The 20,046-nt window shown below is 36.8% G+C and overlaps 1 protein-coding gene across 50 annotated transcripts in view; it reads left to right on the forward strand.

Annotated features, from left to right (window-relative positions):
• Nucleotides 1-20,046, forward strand: part of neo1a (neogenin 1a) — a 335,667-nt gene that overhangs the window by 225,067 nt on the left and 90,554 nt on the right. For 31 of the 50 annotated variants that reach the window (NM_173218.2, NM_001328497.1, XM_021477387.3 and 28 more), the window contains exon 5: nucleotides 2,467-2,603. In NM_173218.2, the coding sequence (NP_775325.2) occupies nucleotides 2,467-2,603 (137 nt within the window). The remainder of the gene's footprint in view (nucleotides 1-2,466; nucleotides 2,604-20,046) is intronic. The other 19 variants (XM_009303465.5, XM_073906112.1, XM_073906104.1 and 16 more) reach the window with 1 other exon arrangement.

Here is a 20,046-nt window from a genome sequence, read left to right on the forward strand (position 1 = left end):
ATTGAATAGCAAAAAAATCACACTTGAAGATTGCTCATTTATATCATATTGTATTTTTTACCTTAACTTGTGCTTGTCTTTATTGTTGGACAGTTGAGTGTTAAATAAATATCAGCACTATTGCGGCTGAGTGCCCCACCAGTGCTGATATACAGCCATAGCACTCTGCTACTTGTGTGATATTGCTCATCTAGTTTATTTATTTATGTTAACGTGACATGAAATGCCATCCGTCTACAGAGATATCTCACCAGACTGCTGTTGTGTTTGCGATAAGGAGGGACAAGGCTGAATCCAGCTTCTTTTTCGCAGCTTCTTATTGACTCTATCCGGTCCACCTTAAAAAACCACGAGGCTTCCGTTTTTTCAGCTTTTTATTCACGCTTAAGAGAACACACTGAGCAAGGGCTTATTATGAGGTTCTGGCGCCGTCTTGTGGATAGATAATAGCCCCTGTCACACATACAGACCTTTCCGGAAAATTGGCGGCAATTTTCCGGAAAGGTCTGTATGTGTGAACAGGTCCTTTTTGAAAATACCGGTAAATTCGTTCTGGCTATTTTCTGGAAAGAGAAGTTGTAACATTACCGGCAATTTGCCGGAATGTTGCGCTGTGTGAATGCAGAAGGAAGATTCCCGTAATAAGCGCATGCACGTCTAGAACGTGCTGACGTGAGACGTCTGCTTTAGCCAATCACAACAGTCAGACGCATTTACGTCCGCTCGGTTTGTGAGGATAAAAGCCTTTGAATATTTTTCCAGACACATTTAGCTGCTAGAGGTTAATTTCCGTAACGTCCTCGCCTGTGTGAACAGCGCTTTTTTGAATATACCGGTAAAGTCGTTCCGGAAATTTTCCAGATATTTACCGGTATCACTGTGTGAAAGGGGCTAATGTCAACCGTCTTTGGCCGCCGACGAGCTCTCAGAAATTGAAAATATTTTAAAATAGGCACTATTCTTACAAATAAACTGCTTAGTTGCAATCTAAACAACTACATTCTTGACTAAAAAAAGCCTCAAAAGTACATTTTGTTGTCTAACAACAGTAATATTTGACAAACTTTAGTGTCTCTGCTTGTTGCTTGCTTTATGTGGGCGGAGTAATACACAGTGAAGGGTGAAGAGGCCTTTGTGTGATGTTACTGGCAAAATATTGTGTGGCTATCAGCCAATCATATTCAAGAACCAGACAGAACTGTTGTATAAAACTGTACACTGTATGCATTTTAACAATATTGACATCTGTATTATTTTTGGTTAAAATCATATTGGCCAAAAAAAAAAAAAGAAAAAATTCCTATTGGTGCATTTCCCTATTTTATAACAGTATAACTTTGACCTTCTGAGATAAAAGAACAATGTATTCTGATATTATAGCTCCTCTCTCAATACAGTCTTAGTAAAGCGTGCCTTTTATTAAAACAAAAACATAATTCCGCAAAAACATAATTCTGAAAATGATAATAACATTAACATAATTATAAATAAATACAAACCTAAAAATGTGTCTGAATGAGATTCATATTACATTAGGTATTGGTAAACTAATGTTTCTCATAAATTAAATTCTTTATTATAAATGTTTGATGTCCAATGGTGGCGGTTGATGTAAAAGCAAGAAAATAGATCATCATTATTCAACTTTAGTAATTATAAACTTTTTTTTCCTCATCATTTTATAATTATATCAATGTAGCTTTGACCTTCTGAGATAAACAAACAAAAGTTTTTAATTGTAAAGCTCGTCTTTCACTACTGTCTTAGTAAAGAGCCTTTCTTAGTAAAGCCTTTTATAAAAACAGTCCAGTTATTTAGGAGGCCATTTCTTCTGATACACCCTGGAGGGTAAAATGCCTTTGTTAAAGGGCACAATGGTGATTTGATTGTTTGCCCCTGGTCAAGATCAAACTAGAGACCTTCTGATTACCAAGCCTGACCTTGACCTAAACCAAACCACCACGATATTGACGCTGCCATATTCTGCGAATTGTATTAAGACAGAATCCATGTTGTTGCATGAGAGACGTTGCATCTCTGCTGGAGTTATTGAATTAGCTTTGATGTTTGTGGGTTAGGTATACAGTTGAAGTCAGAAATATTAGCTCCCCTTGTATATTTTATTTGCCAATTTCTGTCAACTAGGCAGGTTAGGGTAATTAGGCAAGTTATTGTATAATGATGGTGAAAAGAATTGCTTAAGGGAGCTAATAATTTTGACCTTAAAATGGATTTTAAAAAATGAAAAACTGCTTTTATTCTAGTCGAAAAAAAAACACATAAGACTTTCTCCAGAAGAAAAAATATTATCAGACATACTGTGAAAATATCCTTGCTCTGTTGAGCATAATTTGGGAAATATTACTAAGTAAAATCACGAAGGGCTAATAATTTCGACTTCAACTGTGTATACAGTTGACTGTAATATTGACAGATTGTTTTTTTTTTCTTTTCTTCTCTTCCCAGCAGTGGCCGCTTTGAGATACTCGGCGGGGGGAGTCTGCGGATCTTCAATCTCACAGAGGAGGATGCCGGGGTGTACAACTGTCTCGCAGAAAACACCAATGGGTCCATTGAGGCCCAGGCTGAGCTCACGCTGAAGGGTGAGATTAAACCTTAATGCTAAAACCCTAGTCGATTGTTGATTGTCGCGTCACACTGTAAAGCTTTTTCCTCTAGTGCTGTTCACAGGAAAGGGTCTGCATGGCGAACCGGAAAATTGTATATTTGTTTTTTCTTAATAGTTATCCTAAAAATTTGTCATGCACAGATAATCCTTGCACACCGGGTTTGATGCTTATTAATTAATCCACTGTGGAAACAATCACAAAACAATACAGTATGAGGTCTTCAAGCAGTGCGGAGGATTCTTTTCTTTAAAAAGATTGAGAGAATATTCATTCATTCATTCATTTTCTTTTCGGCTTAGTCCCTTTATTAATCTGGGGATGCCACAGCGGAATGAACCGCCAATTTATCCAGCACGTTTTTACACAGCGGATCCCCTTCCAGCTGCAACCCATCTCTGGGATACATCCACACACATACACACACACTCATACACTATGGACAATTTAGCCTACCTAATTCACCTGTACTGCATGTCTTTGGACTATGGGGGAAACCCGAGCACCTGGAGGGAACCCATGCACGCAGGGACCTTCTTGCTGTGAGGCGACAGCACTACCTACTGCGCCACTGCATCACCCTTGGCAGAATATTGTGTTTTATTATTATTATTATTATTATTATTATTATGATGGCTTGTTTCCATTTAGCGTTTCAGTAAAGTACTATCCGATACACATTTATTTCTAGTTAAATTGTCAAAAGTACAGAATATCGAATTGTACCGTATCACTTTAAAAGACGCTTTCCTTAGGGTACCGAACTGTACCATACTGCTTAGTGGAAATGAGGCATTCGCATGAAAATAAAGGAGAGCTCAGATTCTGATAATAATTTTGGGATTTTGATTTTGAGCTCATTTTAATAATGAAGCCACAATCATATTCCACAATCTGTCGTTATATTACACACTTTGGGCTCTATTTTGACAGTCCATGCGCAGATAGCAAAACGCAGGGCGCAAACGCTTTCAGGGCGTGTCAGAACGCATTTTTGCTAATTTAAGGATGGGAAAATCCGCTTTGCGCCGTGGCGCATGGTCTAAAAGGGTTGAGTTTATTTTCTTAATGAGTTATAGGTGTGTTTTGAGAATAAACCAATTTAGAGTCTCATCTCCCATTACGTTTAAGAGCCAGCTGCGTCGTGCCATAAGCGCATTTGCTAATAACACGACGTAAAGTAAGTTCACTTTCGCTTTTGCTCTCGTGGATAGGGAAACCTTACTGCACAGACAACAATTAGCCTATAAATAATTAATTTTGTTTGTTAAGCGAAAAGATTTGTTTCAAAACTATTTCTAAATTCAGTTCTAATTTCCAGCAAACGAATAAATGATTAATAATAACAAAGTGTGCTCAAAATACTGAGTTATTTCCAAATACACCTGCTATGCCCCATATGGTCTAAAACCTGACAGGTGGACAAATCTAAGCTTGTTTTTAATAAAACAAATATAAATATGGGTATAATAAATAATACTGCTAATAATAATAACATTATACAAAAGCAAATTGAATGAACTGAAAAAGCCTCCCGAGATGAAGAAAGTATGAAAGCAGTGGTTTTTAAATTCATGTAGGCTAGAAATTAATATGTTTTGTAATATTGTAATCATTTATATTTATATCCTGTATATATCCTTATTATATATATCCTTAATATATCTTTTTCATATGTAAAGATATTTGCGTATTGCTCTGCATCTTGTTTGTAGTGGTTAAGCCAGGCACACTTTGCGCCAGACAATAGGCGGACTTTGTTCTGGTCCAAAGAACAGACTATTTACAGTTTCTCAAAATAGCAATGCGCCAAAACACGCCTGCTTTTTTAGACCAGAACGCCTATGGGCGCACATATAAGCGCAAATGCATTTGCTATTTAAATGGTGTGGCGCAACACCTCAAAATGACCCTTGCGCCGAGCTGAAAGTAGCAAAAGACTTTTGCGCCGCGCCTTGCGCCACATTGCGCCGGGTGTATGATAGGGCCCTATGTCATAAAGAGCACTGGATTTCGGCTTTTTTTCTCTTGTATGATTGCTCTGAAATGTCAATACATCTTGGTCCCACTTCATATTAGGTGGCCTTAACTAATAAATACTTTCACCAAAGTTAATCATTTGTTACAACATACTGTACGTTTTGTGTGAATACGTTTTAACATTGTACTTATGATTGATTATATCGATAATTACATGTTTAATTACACTGTTGACCATCCTTTACTCCTTAACCCAGGGGTTTTCAAACTTTCAGGACACACGCTTCCACCAAGTTTGCCCAATTTCACTTGCACCCCCCCAGGCAAAATTATAATGCATGCGCAAACATCATTCACATGTTACTTGCTGCATTTAAAGTGCGCAGAATTATTCACAATGAAGCATATAACTTACCTGATTCAGTGTGATGGCTGAGCCTTTTTTGAGGACAACATGCTAATCTTTGGTCGGATTCCTGACGCGACTAACCGTACATCATCTTCCACTGTCAATAAGCATGAGCCATAGCATACTTGCTTTTGATGTACACACACACAGAGAATGCTGCTTCGCAAAGTCAAGTTCGCAGAGCCCTGAAGGTGTGGTTGAGTCGAACATGGAGTATGTTTACATGGGCAACAATACTTTAATACGATTTTAATACGATTAAGACAATACCCTGATTAAAAGTCTACCATGTAAACAGCGATTTTTGATTACCTTAATGCGACTAAAGTCATAATTGAACTAAACAGAAAAGGAATTAATACATGGAGTATGCATATATTAGTGGCATTATTGAAGTAAACACCCCAATCAAACTATTACCATCATTAAGGACTTTTCGCACATTACGAAATGCGGAAGTTTTTTCTTTCCATTCGACATGCGTTATCAATAAAAACAACACTTTTCCGCCAGTCCTTCATATTCGCATCAAATTCCCCAGTTTGTCACGGGGGGCATAAATGTTCATGAGTGAACGTGAAACTGCCGAACTGCAGTTAAAGTCGAGAAATTGAAGATGAAGCACCCAAAATGACATGAGACTCGTGAATTCATGCAGGAAACGTGAATAGCCTGATGACGTAACTTTCAAAAAGCACTTCACGTAATTATATTGTTGTCTTATTCAGATTAAGGCAAATAACTATTACTGATGTAATGTAGTCAGTGGTCTTCGAAGTGTAAAGGCTCCTACTCACCAGGGCGGTTTTAGTTTTACGAGACGTTTTTCAGTGTTCAAACCCAAGCGCTTTCACTGGCGTCAAGCAGAAGAGTATGCTAAGTCACTCGTTAGATGGCGCTGCACAACTTTAAGCTTACATCCGCTTTTAACACAGAAGAAGAGGAGGAGGGGAAGTTCACACGCTTGTTGTTAAACTTATTGGTGACTCGAACAAGCATGGATGGTTTAAGCAGCAGCTCCAGCTTTAGCGATGAAGAAATGATTATTGTTCAAAGAGCAATAAGCAGCTCCACGTTCATATCGCGTCTGGGCATCTTCTTTAATGTGCGCTTGCATTGACAGTTTTGCGCTTGAGCACCTCCAAGTGCTGTTTTTACCGTAACTTCAGCAGCTTCGTGCACGTGAACAAAAGTGCCGATCTGATTGGTGGAGCAGGTTTTGACGCCGCGTGAGGCGTTTTTTTTAAAAATGAGGCTTTTGCGCCTGCCGTTCTGCGTGTTGGTGTGCACAATCACATAGACGCCCTTTATTTAGTTACGAAGCGTTAAACATCGATGGAAAACGCCAGCAAAAAACGTCTCTGTGTGCACGGGCGTTTAGATCCAGATGGGCGTCCTGCTGATTTGATTCAGAAGGGCACTTTTTTGTCAGACAGCTCACCGGTGTGGCCTTTATTCACCGTCATTCATTTTAAAAAGCATCCGCTTGATTTATTTGTATATATTTTACTAGAATGCATTTACTCTACAGGTGCCTGTTAGCTGTGATGCTAACATTAATCATAATATTCCTTCTAGTGAACGCATAAAAATCGTCATCATAATTTACTCGAGTGCATGCCTCAATGTCTCGTGCCCACCCTTAATAGGTGCTGGCGCCCCACAGTTTGAAAACCCCTGCCTTAACCCACCCTCAAACCTACCCATACCCCCAAACCTGTTCCCAACTCTACCCATATCCCTCCTCAAGAGCATCAGAATTGTTCTGCAATACATTATGTACACACTAAGTTCTTTGTATTTATCGTTTGATGCAAGCACATAGTAGTTAAGACCACCTAATATAAATTCGGACCCACATCTCAAAATGCCTGCTACCAATATGACAACATCAACCAATAGAAATCTGTGTATGAACGTTTTGCGTGAATGTGACTGACGAATTTAGATTAAAATCCCAGACGTTTTCTCTGACATTTCATTCAGTATTTCAATTTCACCATGTTTCAGACATGTTTACAGTACAGTGTTCTGCGTAATTGCTCATGCTACAGCGTTCGGGATTTACACTAGAGCGCGTGAGGTGTGATTGTGCGATGATGAAAGGGACGTGAGATGGTTCAGACAGGTGTGAAATCGCATTGAATCTGGACTGCGGATTTCATGCAGATATGTGGTGTGTAATGAGCTTTGGCCATCTGTCTGTCTGCCGAGAATTGATCCTGCACTGTGACGAGATGAAAAGATGAGAGAAACTAGGGGGGACGGACCCAAAACAGTCCCTTGTGGGTGGCAGAGGTATTGTGTGGGAGCGATGGTGCAGTCAAAGCCAAGAGCTCACACAAGAGGTGCAATGCCAAAGTCAAAGCCAATCCAAGCCACTGTCAAACACGCTCTTTACTGCTAATATTGGCTGTTGGCCGATCATTGTGCATTGTTTCAACACAAGTTGGGTTTTAGCGTTTAGGATTTTGTCTGAATGTAAGGATAAAAGCTGTTTACACACCAATACGATGTGTTTTGGTTGATTGGATTACATTTAGACACGTTCATATGTAGAACTGGTATTTAAATGTCTTTCTTTCAATATTTCCAACCACTTTTCTAAAGAGTGAGGCTCTATATACTATACGTGTGTATTCATAGAATTTTATATTACAGATAGGCTAATATAAGTTTTACATATGTTCACTTAAGCCTTTAACATACTCCGTTTCTTTGGTGAATACTTTAAGAATACAAAGGAACTGTTAAGTAGTGAAATCAATTAAATAAACATTATTATATTCAAATCTATATAAATAAATAGGTGTGTGTCCCTGTTTACAGCTATTAATTCATTGGTATTAAACATACAAACTAGGGTTGGGCGATGTTGACCAATTTGGCATTGTATGATGTCTAATGTAAGACATTGCGATGGACGATGGCATCGTCGTCATAGGTGGCAGTGAATTATTTATTTATAAGTAATTAATTAATTCATAATGAATTAATTATTTTTAGCCAACCATTTCAACTGACCCACAGGGTCTTTGTGTTACCCATAACTAGGGTCAGACTGAATCTGCGGACATTTTTTTGCTATTTCTGCTGAGAATTTTGGTAAAAATCTGTGGATTTCTGTGGAATTATTTTTTTAGTATCCAGCGAGTATCATAACTAAAACCTTAATATATGAAATAAAAAGTAATAAATTACTGAATAAAAACTGAATAAATTCAGATTTGCACATTTACTCAAGTAAATAAACAGAATTAATGATGTTCTAAAAATCGGCAGAAATCTGCCGAATTCTGCGGAAAATCTGCGGAATTCTGCACGCGCATCTGCGGACATTTTTAGCTATTTTTGCACAGAATTTTGGTAAAAGTCTGTGGGATTATGCTGAATGATTTTGGGAGTATCATACCTAAAACCTTAATATATTAAATAAAAATAATACCTTTTTAACTGTTACTTAATGTTTACAAATCCGATTAGATCCACTTTATTTGGTAAACAAAGCAAGACTCTCTTATAATATATCTACTAAAAGAGAAAATATTACTCTTCAAACTGTATAGTAAATAAATCATATAAATATGTTCATATTAGGCAATAATATTACTTACGTTTATTTAAAAACTTAATAAATATGAATTTACACACATTTACACAAGTAAATAAACAACCAATTATGGGCTAAAAATCTGCGGAATTCTGCAGGCACAGATTTCATGTGGGCCTACGCATAACCAAATCATAAACAAATAAAGATAAGTTACACACAAACGACCACCTGTCAATCACTTTTTTTCCACGGGACTCTGGAATATGGAGTAATCTGTGTCATTTTAATGCCGTCAACAAACTTGGTTGGTAACACTTTACAATAAGGTTCATTAGTTAATGCATTTACTAACATCAACTAATCATGAACAACACATGTACAGCGTTTATTAATCGTAATTGAACATTTACTAATGCATTATTAACATCCAAGTCTATGGTTGTTAACATTGGTTAATGCACCATGAGTTAACATGAACTAACAATGAACTACTGTATTTTCACTAACTAACGTTAACTAACATGAACAAATACAGTAGTAAATGTATTGTTCATTGTTTGTTCATGTTAGTAAATGCATTAATTAACATTAACTAATGAACCTTATTGTAAAGTGTGACCACTTGGTTGATAAAAAAGCTGCACAATCATCAGGAACCAACCAACAGTATCTGAGGTTTTCGCTAACATTACTAAGTAAGTGTGAAAGCGAAAGATTGTATTGACTGATTGTAATGAAAGCAGTGTATTGACGCTTTGACACCTTACCTGATAGATTCAGAAGAACGAAGAGTCGTTAGATAGAGACAAGAATAATGAAATATCACGTTTAACAATATTGAGACGCGATACGGCAGTACATCCTTGAGAAACTGTCTGACATGCACTGCTGTCTAGGGTTTTGTGCTGAATTGAAATTGAACTGAATTGAAATGTGTAATATTTATAACGCCATCCAAACCTTCCACTCATAAAGCCAGAACACTGCGCATAATAATACTTGCAAATATACCAAACAATGGGCTGTTTACATGAAGGGAACTTCACTCCCAGGAATTACACTGGTAACACACAACCGCAAGTTCATTTGCTTAGAAAATGAATCCGGACACTAAAAATACCTCTCGAAATAATAAACAGCTTTTTTGCTGAATAATTCATGTAAGTGCTTTGACAAAAAAATATGAAATTCACATTTGTGATCGTAATCCCTGAGGAGCGCTGGCCTTGTTTGCTTGTTTGTCAGGAAGTCGGCATTATTTTACTGTGGTAATCAACATACTAACGCAATATTGACAGAGCAGCCTGTATTGAATCTGAAGCATTCATCTACAGCTGTTTGGAATGTGAAATGTTAAATAAACCTATGTCTGTCTAGTTTGCTCAGATTTTAAATGTCAACCAGCAGAACAGCTGTGAATACATTTTTATATCAGCTCTTCAGCATGCAGAGATGTGCGCTAGTGGGATTGGTCAGGGAATTTCTCTGTTTTTGCAATACTGTGAAATACAGAATGCTATTAAACATTGGTAGATTGTTTTTTCAGTGCCTCACACAACATAAGGGAGAACGTAAGGCCCTAGGGCTGGACGAGACAGCAAAAGAAAAAAAAAATACTATCACGATATAATGTTTGATATCATTCGGTATTCAATTCAATTCAGCTTTATTTGTATAGCGCTTTTACAATGTAGATTGTGTCAAAGCAGCTTCACATAAATGGTCATAGTAACTGGATCAGGGTGGTTTAGTTTTTAGTGTTTAAGTTCAGTTCAGTTTAGCTCAGTACAGTGTGATTTAAAATCATTACTGAGAGTTAACAAACAAAGTAGAGAACAAACACTGAAGAGCAAATTCATCGATGCGTAGCTCTACAGATCCTGAACCATGCAAGCCAGTGAAGACAGCGGAGAGGGAAAAAAAAACTTCACCGATAGGAGAGTGAAGAAAAAAAACCTTGAGAGAACCAGACTCAGTTCGGCACGATTATTTAAATTTCTCCGCTGACCAAAAGTTTTGTGCAGAGCTGCAGTCTTAGCAGTGGAGGCTGGTATCAATAATTATTGAATATTTTTTACAGTCCATTTAGGAATATTATGTAACCACTTTATTTTAATTTACCAGCATTACTAAGGCAAATAGTTTTAATAGTCAAAAACAAAAATATTACCCAAAAATATATAATTTCTTGTGTCTAATAAATAAAACATAAGTGTTGAAGAGACTCTTAAACTTGATAAATAAAATGTTACAAAGTGTGTTCAATAGTAGTGTAAACGCTGAACAATCAGAGCAAACTGTAAAGGTTCAACAAACCCTCGAGTACTTATTTGAGATTTCAACAGATTTGTGTGTTAAGCATCAGTTGAGACAACATTAGCACCTGTCGGCTTAAATTGTGGGGAAAATTGGAAAATTTGGAGCTTTTGTCAGCTAATTTCATCTTCCAGATTTAAAATTGTTTTTGGGGGCATGTTGGAATAAATAGCCAGTCTACTGTTCAATAAAAATAGGTCAGAAGAGGGTTTTCTTCAATGTCAAAAATATTAGTAATTTATTAGATTCAAATGAATAATTTAATCAACAGAGCTCCGGGTTACACCAATGCAAGAATTACATTCAGGAGGTGCGTAACAAAACTACATTTGCCTGACTGCAATATTTACACAAAGCTGATATTAACAGGTGGAGTTTTGGAGTAACATCACTTTTGTTAAAGGGCCATGAAACCCCCTCGTTTCAGCAGGGTGTTTTCACACCTCTACTTTGGAAAAAGTCAGAAAAGTGGGCGTGTCCAGCTCTGTTTAGGGGGGAGTGTCGGAGGAACTAAAGTGGGAGGGTGTGGGAGTGTCTATTTGGGCACGCGCGAGTTTCAGTCAAAATACTCACACACAGGAGAAAGAGATGGTGTTTAACCTACATGGACATCTGTAGTGGAATTATTTGCCAAATTATTAAATGGTGGACTTTAACTGCAGTTTGGCTCTTTCATTTAGGGAATTCATTCATGCCCCTCACGACAAACGAGATATTTGATTCGAGGAGCTGCTCTAAGCGTGTATTTTTCATGCAATGTTTGATATCGCACGGCGAATGAGAGAAAAAAAAACCTCAGCATTTTCCGGAAACTTAGATGCACACGGCAGGTAGCGTCAGAAAGCCGCGTGTGTTTTTCCGGTCACAAAATGCGGTTAAAAACCCTACACGAGGTTAAAGTTTGGTTGTGGTCCTAACATGTTACGGTGCAATAGTTAACTTAGTTCGATACGAACAAACTGAATAAAGAAAGAGCACTGGTCGCTCACTTACCAAATCTAGAGACAGGACAATCACCAGCAACTAGAGCCGCGTCTTTATGAAGAGAATACTACAAGCGATTACAGATCTCAGCGTTTGCAGATGAGAACAGCTCTCAGGTAAACAATAATCCTCCTTAGACACGTAAGTTATTGTTGTCGAGCGTCGCGTACACTGTTAATCCACCAAGAGTCTGAGCTCTCACAGAGTGAAAAAGAAAACGAAACTTAACGGCAGCAAACTATAAAAGCAACACTTCACGCTTGTTTTGCCAACACAACGTGGCATCTATGTCGTGTAAACACAGTAATGAATATTAATGAAGTTGCACAATAGAGCGCGCTGATTGGTTTGAACCAAGCCTTACTCATGCATTAATGCATCACACTGTAAGACGTAATAAGACTCACTCTGGCACAGACGCCCAGTCTGCAGGCTGGAATACAGGCTATTATGTCATGACCGTGACGCAGCTTCAAAAATTCGTTTCAAACAGGAAGTACGAATTTGCTTGAAATAACGCAAAAACAACCAATTTACACTTTTTAGTAAAATATAGGTGTCTTAATAGTGTTTTTAGCAGTGTGGGACACATATACGACTGTCAACAGCTCAAAAAATGTGTTTTGGTGTTTCGTGACCCTTTAATCAAGTGACTGCAGTTTCTCCCGCCCTTTGGCCGTTGCACCCTAACATACTTCCTTTTTCTGCAACCCTTCTCTTCATACCAAAACTGAATAGTTGAGTGCACCCCCCACCAGCACCCACACACACACACACACACACACTATATTCATATTCTGCTATTTCCCTCTTGTCGGCAGTTCCTTCTAAGAAGTATGCAACACAGTAAGAAAAAAGTATATTTGGCAAATATATGGATCATACAAAAGACAAAGTTTGATTAATCTGTTGTTAGTCTATCAGCTGATCTGCCTGTCCAGTGATGATGTGTCAGTTTCTCATTATTATTCATAGAGGAGTTTTCTTATCCTATGAGAAGACCCTGCTGCTTAATTAGCCTGTGCTTTCCGAAGGCAAGACTGATCTGCCAAGCTGTGAAAACGCATCCGCGCACGGCACGCAGTGTTTAGCCGTTAATGAACGCTTGTATGTGTTTGTTTCCACGATTCTCAGGGTTTGTTGTATGTTTTTTTTTTACCTGCGATGCTGTCAAGGCTAATTCAGCAAAGCTGTTTGTTTGGAGCAAGCATTTTTGTCAGGAGCGCTGTATGAGTATTAGAGAATGGCGGACTTTGTATTTTATCAGTTGAGTTTGTTACCATTCAGACACATCGCCTATATCCATGCTGCTGTGTTCGCCTATGTTTAAAATCCTCCTGATTACCAGCAGGGCTAATGGTTGAAATAAATAGGGCAAGAGACCTGACTGACAGTTGTTTGCTCCCCTCTTTCTCCCCTGCTCTGCTGGCCACACCCACTTCTCCCTCTGCTCACAGAGCTCCACGCCCATCATGAAGCAGTTTAAAAAAAAAATTGGATGTAGACTTGAACCGAAAGAGGGGGTTTCATGACTCTTTAAGGTAAATCAATATCTGTAAGGTGTCAATAATAAATAATCAAACCTAAGCTTTCAAGTAAAAGAACCAACCAACATTATTCTGATACACATTGCTACATTACATACCGTGAAGTTGAATAACTACATTACCCCCTTTTAGAGTTGGTGCTTGTGGCTGGGATGCATAAGAAAAACTTCTACAAACTCTGTCAACTGAAGAACATCCTGGTCCCACTTTATATTAAGTGTCCTTAACTAATATGTACTTACATTAAAAGAATAAATACAATGTACTTACTGTGTTTATAATGTATTTGAGAACACTTGTGGTGCTTTTGAGTTGGGATAGAGGTTGAGTTGTGGACAGGTTTGGTGGCATGGGTAGGTTTAAGGGTGGGTTAAGGTGTAAGGGATGGTCAACAGTGTATTTACAAATGTAATTACAAAATTTAATTACAGATGTAGTTACATACATGTATTTAATCAAGTATAAGTACACAGTAAATACATGTATTTACACAATAAGTTCAATGTAACAAACTATTAGTTCCTGTGTAAGTACATATTAGTTAAGGCCACTTAATATAAAGTGGGACCAACATCCTAAATAAGGGTTAAATAAGATAGCTTAACCATCAATGAACGCTGGATACCACACAATTTCAGGAATCCAACACAAATCGATTTAGTTAGCTTTATTGGTTTTTCAAATTGAAGTGAATTAAACATAAAACAATTAGGTTGTCTCGAAAAAAAAACTTTATAATTTATTTTGTTTTAATTTTAAATAAGTAGTTTGAATAAACAGTAAAAGTCATTTTGAGTGTAGTATCAAAATAAAAACTCTTTTTAAAATGCAAAGGTTTAATAACCTCGGTGTAAATGAATAGAAACAACAGTGTGTGTTAAGCTTTGACATTGTCTGGTATACATCAGGAAACCTGAGACATGCTCATGAATGCGAGCGAGGCAGTGATAAGAGCCGTGTGGTCATTCGAGATGTTATTATCATCTCTATAATCCCCACGCTGAATGTATAGGGAGCGTAACCAGACTGTGAGCATGAAATGAATGATTTAGCTTTATCTTAGCTTCTCTAGTGTTGTTTTCAAAGCACAACTGAACTGTGTACTTTCTCAAAGGGTTAGTTGGTATTATTTTCTTTAGGATGAAAAAGGCTTAAAGGGATAGTTCACCCAATGCTGAAAAGTCATCGTTTACTCGCCCTTCACTTTTTTTTCTAAACCTACTTGACTTACTTTCTTCTGTTATTGCAAAATAATACATTTAAGAAAGGTGGAAACCATTGACATCGACATCCATGCATCTACTATGTGCTTAGGCAGTCACCTTTCTTCAAAATATTTTATTTTGTGATCAACCGTAGACAGAAACTCAAACAGGTTTGGAACTACTCGAGGGTGAGTATATAGTGAGTAGGTTTCATTTTCGTCAAAGCAAACGTTCTCTGGTTAATCTATATGAAATGACGGCAAGGTGCAGTGTGTACCTGCATTTGGAAGTGTGTTAGTGCATTTCAAAGGCGTAATTAGAGCAATTAGGTTAGTCGTTGTATAACAGTAGTTTATCTGTTGACAATTGAAAATTTTAGTGTTCTTGCCAAGTGTGCTTCACACACACAAGGAATTTGTTTTGGCCTCAGAAGCTTCCAGTGTAAATAAAGTGACAAGTGACAACACAAAATAAATATGAAAAAAAAGACGATGAACATTAAACAGAGATGCAGTTAGTCAAGAAATCTGGATGTTGAATTGTAGTGTATGTACAGATTTGTTATAAATATACAGGTTATACTTTGCTGTGTACAAATGCAAATGGAGAAAGTATTTTATTGTATATTGATATAAGGTGCTTTGTACAAGTGCGTATGAGAAGTATTGCACATATTTATTGCACAGTTGTGGGATATTTAACTGTTCATATGGTAGATGGCCTGAGGAAAGAACCGTTTACTGTGTCTGGCTGTTTTTGTGCTTGATGCTCTGAAGCGCCGACCAGACGGTAACGGTTCGAACAGGTAGTGTGCTGGGTGCGAGGTATCCAGAGTGATTTTGCAAGCCCTTTTACTCACTGTGGAAGAGTACATTTCTTGAAGTGTAGAAAGGGTAGTGCCAGTAATACGTTCAGCAGTCCGGACTATTCGCTGTAGTTTACGGAGGACGGTTTTGTCAGCTAAGCCGAACCAGAAGTTGATTGAAGTGCAGAGGATGGATTGGATGATAGCTGAGTAGAACTTTACGAGCAGCTTCTGTGGCAGGTTAAACTTCCTCAGCTGATGAAGAAAGTACAATCTCTGCTGGGCTTTCTTCACAAAAGAGTCTATGTAAATATCACACTTCAGGTCCTGAGAGATGAAAAATGTATTACTTATAATAATATTGATCTTAAAATAGGTTTTAAAATATTTAAACCTGCTCTTATTCTAGCCAAAATAAAGCAAATAAGACTTTCTCTAGAAGAAAAAAATATTATAGGAAATACTGTGGAAAATGTCATGCTCTGTTAAACATCAATTGGGAAAATATTTTAAAAAGACAGAAAATTCACAAGAGGGCTGAAAATTTTGACTTCAACTGTAATCGCTTTGAATTATCGTAATTACATTTATGACTAAATTAGTCATGATTATGATTTTCCCATAATCGAGCAGCCCTACTGTATAGTATGTACTTTTCTAAAAGTCGTGTAGTGAATTCAAATGTAATACCTACTCGAGTAATAGGTGAATTCGGACACATATTTTGATTGACATTTGGTTGACTTCACAACGAGGCTGGTGATCTTGCTTTTTAGAGTGCGCATTAACTTGAGCAACTTGGAAAAAAACTAACCTTTTTTATGGTTAATTTGATGTTTTAGATGCACTATTAGAGAGATAGTTGTTCAATTTTTGGACTGATTCAAAATATTAAATTTATAATTTGCATGAACTGGAAGTTGCTGAGACTTTTATTTTTAGTATGCTAATGTGCTTCCAGCTGAAACTGAATATAGACTTTCTTTTTAAATATCATTCCCTCATAGCAAACTAACGGCGCTGTGTGGTTAAGTTGACGGGAACGCACAATAACCACCTCACCAAATGGGAAAGCAAATGGTCGGAATTTGATTGGATTAGCAAACCAAAAGGGGATTAACTTGCATTAATAGTTCACTCTTAAAATAACAATGTGAGCTAGCAGAATAAACATTGTAAATTTTTATTTCTCACCGACTTCCTTATTCAAAGAAATAGGAGCTGCACTTGCATGCCTGAGAAACGTTTCAAAATGACTGCCGAGTTAAGTGACTTACATGAAAGGGACTTTGTTATTAGTCACATTGAATCAGTGGGTGCATCCCAAATGCACTATTCTACACCATTTGTAGTATAAATAGTGTAAGTAGTGCGTTCACACTGAAACTCTAAATAAAATAAGTGGACTTTAATTACCTGGATGATCCATTCATTCGACCGTTAAAATGAAGTGTGGAATGATGGACACCTCACGCACTCAACGACCGCTGCTTTGCTCACGTAGCGGAAGGGGCGGAGCTATCGGGTACACATGTTATATAAGTTTCTTTATTGGATTTTGAAAGCTGTATTCTCCAACGAATGATTATAGCGCCTCCCAATGGTGAATGCGGTTATACTCATGGCAGATATTATTTGGTAGCTAGATCATTTATTTCACTAATAAGGCAAACGAATAATATCGTCAAACGTTATCAGGGAAACAATTTAAATTTCCACTTAGTAAAAAAACAGTGTTCCATTTGGGACGACACTACATTCATATACTATGCTGTTAAGTGTGTAAGTACAAAAGTACATAATGTATAGTGTGCCATTTGGGACGCAGAAAGTAATTACATCTTCATTTATCCAGCACTTTGTGGATTGGAGGATTAGTGTTTTAACTGCACAACAGCGCCCCTTTTGTCTTCAGAGGAAATTTACTACTAATCACACAATCTTGCTTTCCTGACAAGATGTGCATTACAATTCCAGCAAATGCTTAAAAGCTGTGTGAACCAGGATGTTTTATTTTAATATGTACATTTTATTTCAGAAACTGAATATTCATTAGTGGGCGGAGCTGTGTTTCACACATTATTCCCTTATAAAGCTGTTATTAAGAGGGCCGTAGTTGAGAGTATTGCTATGTGGTTGTTATGGAAGCCATAAGGCTTACGTCAACAGAAGAACCACCACTCTAAACATGGCCGCAGACGGTCCGTCTTTGATTGAAGATTACCAAAAGATTTTTTTTCTGTGGATTAAATTGACCGGATTAATTATTCACATTAGGTTAGTATCAGTATTATTAGTTTTTAGGATATCTATAAGCTTGTGCACTCCAAAACAGAGACAAAACTTGCATTTAGAAGATATACAGCTAATAAAAACATGTAAAGCTTATAGTTTGTCACTTGTAGTTTGGTTTAACCAATCAAGTGCTCTCTAATATCTGACATGCCCCGCCCCCTTCAAGACGCTTCTCATTTGCTTTTCATTTGACACACTTGAGCTCAACCATTCTCACTGACAGAGTGGTGATAAAACAAAATCCCATTGGCTGTTTTTTTAAGGGGAGGAGCTACACTACGTCCCACCCTCTTTTCGTGTCTCGGTTGAGATTACGTCAAACATTGGATAAAAGCACATTTCAGAGCACTTTATGGGACTTTTAAGAGTAACGATGTGAGCTAGCAAAGTAAACATTGTTCATTTTGACTTCAAGCAGACGTAGATTGTGATTTCGATTTCATTTCGATTCATCACACTTAATTTTAAAACAAAACTGGCTTAAATAGTTGCAAAACTGCTAAAGAAACCAACACCGGTTTTATCTGTAAATTTGTAGCTGATGCATCATTTTTACAGTCAGTAGCCCTGATATGAAGCGCTGCCCTGTGTAAGTGTGTGTGTGTGTGTGTTTGAGTGAGTGAAACATGAACCATCTGTCCCGTGTGGATCTGGCGTGAGCAGGAACCCAGCAGTGTGTGACAAGTGTTTTTCAGCAGGTTGTGTGTGCAGGCCTCAGCAAACTGCAGGAGCACAGACTTACAGCCATTCATCACCGCACCTCTGTCAGTTTGGCTCCATTCTGCAACTTATGTTAGATATGACAGAGCCAGATATTCTAGAAACCCCACTCATCTGGAAAACATACTGTACTGGAAGCTTTGTTTTAGCTCAACTTGGTTCCAATCATTGTGTAGGCTCCCTGCTTTCTTTGGTTTTCTAATGTGAATGTGTATATTTTTTTGATAATCTCATAAATATTTACTTTGATATTTATAGTTTGTATTTGTGCTTTTTCACCTTTAATCATTTTTTTGTCTTTAGATTTAGATCAGCCCATTTACCATGCATTTCATTTAATTTAGTTTTTGTTTTTGCATTACAATTTCAGCATTTGCTTCAAATCTTTGTGAAGCAAATGTTGCTGAGACGTTTATTTCAGAATGTATATTTTATTTCAGAAACAGATTATTCAGTATTTTTGCTAATAATCATAGTTTTTATTTGTACTTTTTCCCCTTTAGATTATTATTGTTGTTTTTTTTTTTGCAATTTTAGATTTAAATCAGTCTAATTCAGTTAATTTTTTTTTATTTTAAGCTTTTTTTGCGTTTTTGCATGCAGTTCATTTATCATGCGTTGGTACATTGTATTTTATTTAAATACAATATTTTTTGAAAAGTATTTTTGAATGAAATCAAGAATAAACCGATATATTCTGCAATCAAATTTAATTAAATAATTTTAACTTAATTTAATTTAATTATTTCCGCTTTTTCCATTTAAATAAAATGAACATTAACTGAAATTGAATAGATTTTTATATACATTTTCAAATATATTTTACTTTAGCTATTTTCATATTTTTACTATAATTTTTGTCATAAAATAACTTGATAAATATAAAATAAAGAAATGGGTAAAACTTTAGTTAAAAAAAAATTGACATATAATCAAGTAATTTAAGCTACAGTACATTTAACTATTATTGTTATTTTAAATAAAACAAGCGTAAACCATAAATAAATAAAAAATATATAAAAATTATTATAGTTCAGCTACTTACTAAAATAAAAATATTTAGAGAGGGTTTTAAAAAAAGGAAGAAAAAACATAAAGCTAAAATTGAATAAACTGATTCATGAATAACTGTTTAAACATACAGTGGGGCAAAATAAGTAATGAACACGTCACCACTTTGCTTAGAAAGCGTATTTTCTAAGTGCCATTGACTTGAAATTTCCCTTAACAACAACCAAAGAAATCAAATCTAATTCAGTTACTAATTAGGTTTTGCATAATAACATGAAATGACGCAGGGAAAAAGTATTGAACACATGAAGAAAGGGAGGTGTAGAAAGGCAGTGAAAGCCCAGACAGCATCTTCAGCAACCCTCTGCCCTTTGTCATTGTAATTGAATATCAGCTCCTTCAGTCCAACATCTGCATTAGCAGGATGATGAAGATGAAACCAGGGTGGACATTTCAGCAAGACGATGATCCAAAACACAGCCAAGAAAACTCTCAGATAAATTCAGGAAAGGAAATCAAGCTGTACAATGGCCCAGCCAAACACCGGAGCTGAATCCAATAGAGAATACAAACTAAAGATCAGATTTGATAGAT

Source organism: Danio rerio, chromosome 7 (genome assembly GCF_049306965.1).
Source record: "Danio rerio strain Tuebingen ecotype United States chromosome 7, GRCz12tu, whole genome shotgun sequence".
Lineage (NCBI taxonomy): Eukaryota > Metazoa > Chordata > Actinopteri > Cypriniformes > Danionidae > Danio > Danio rerio.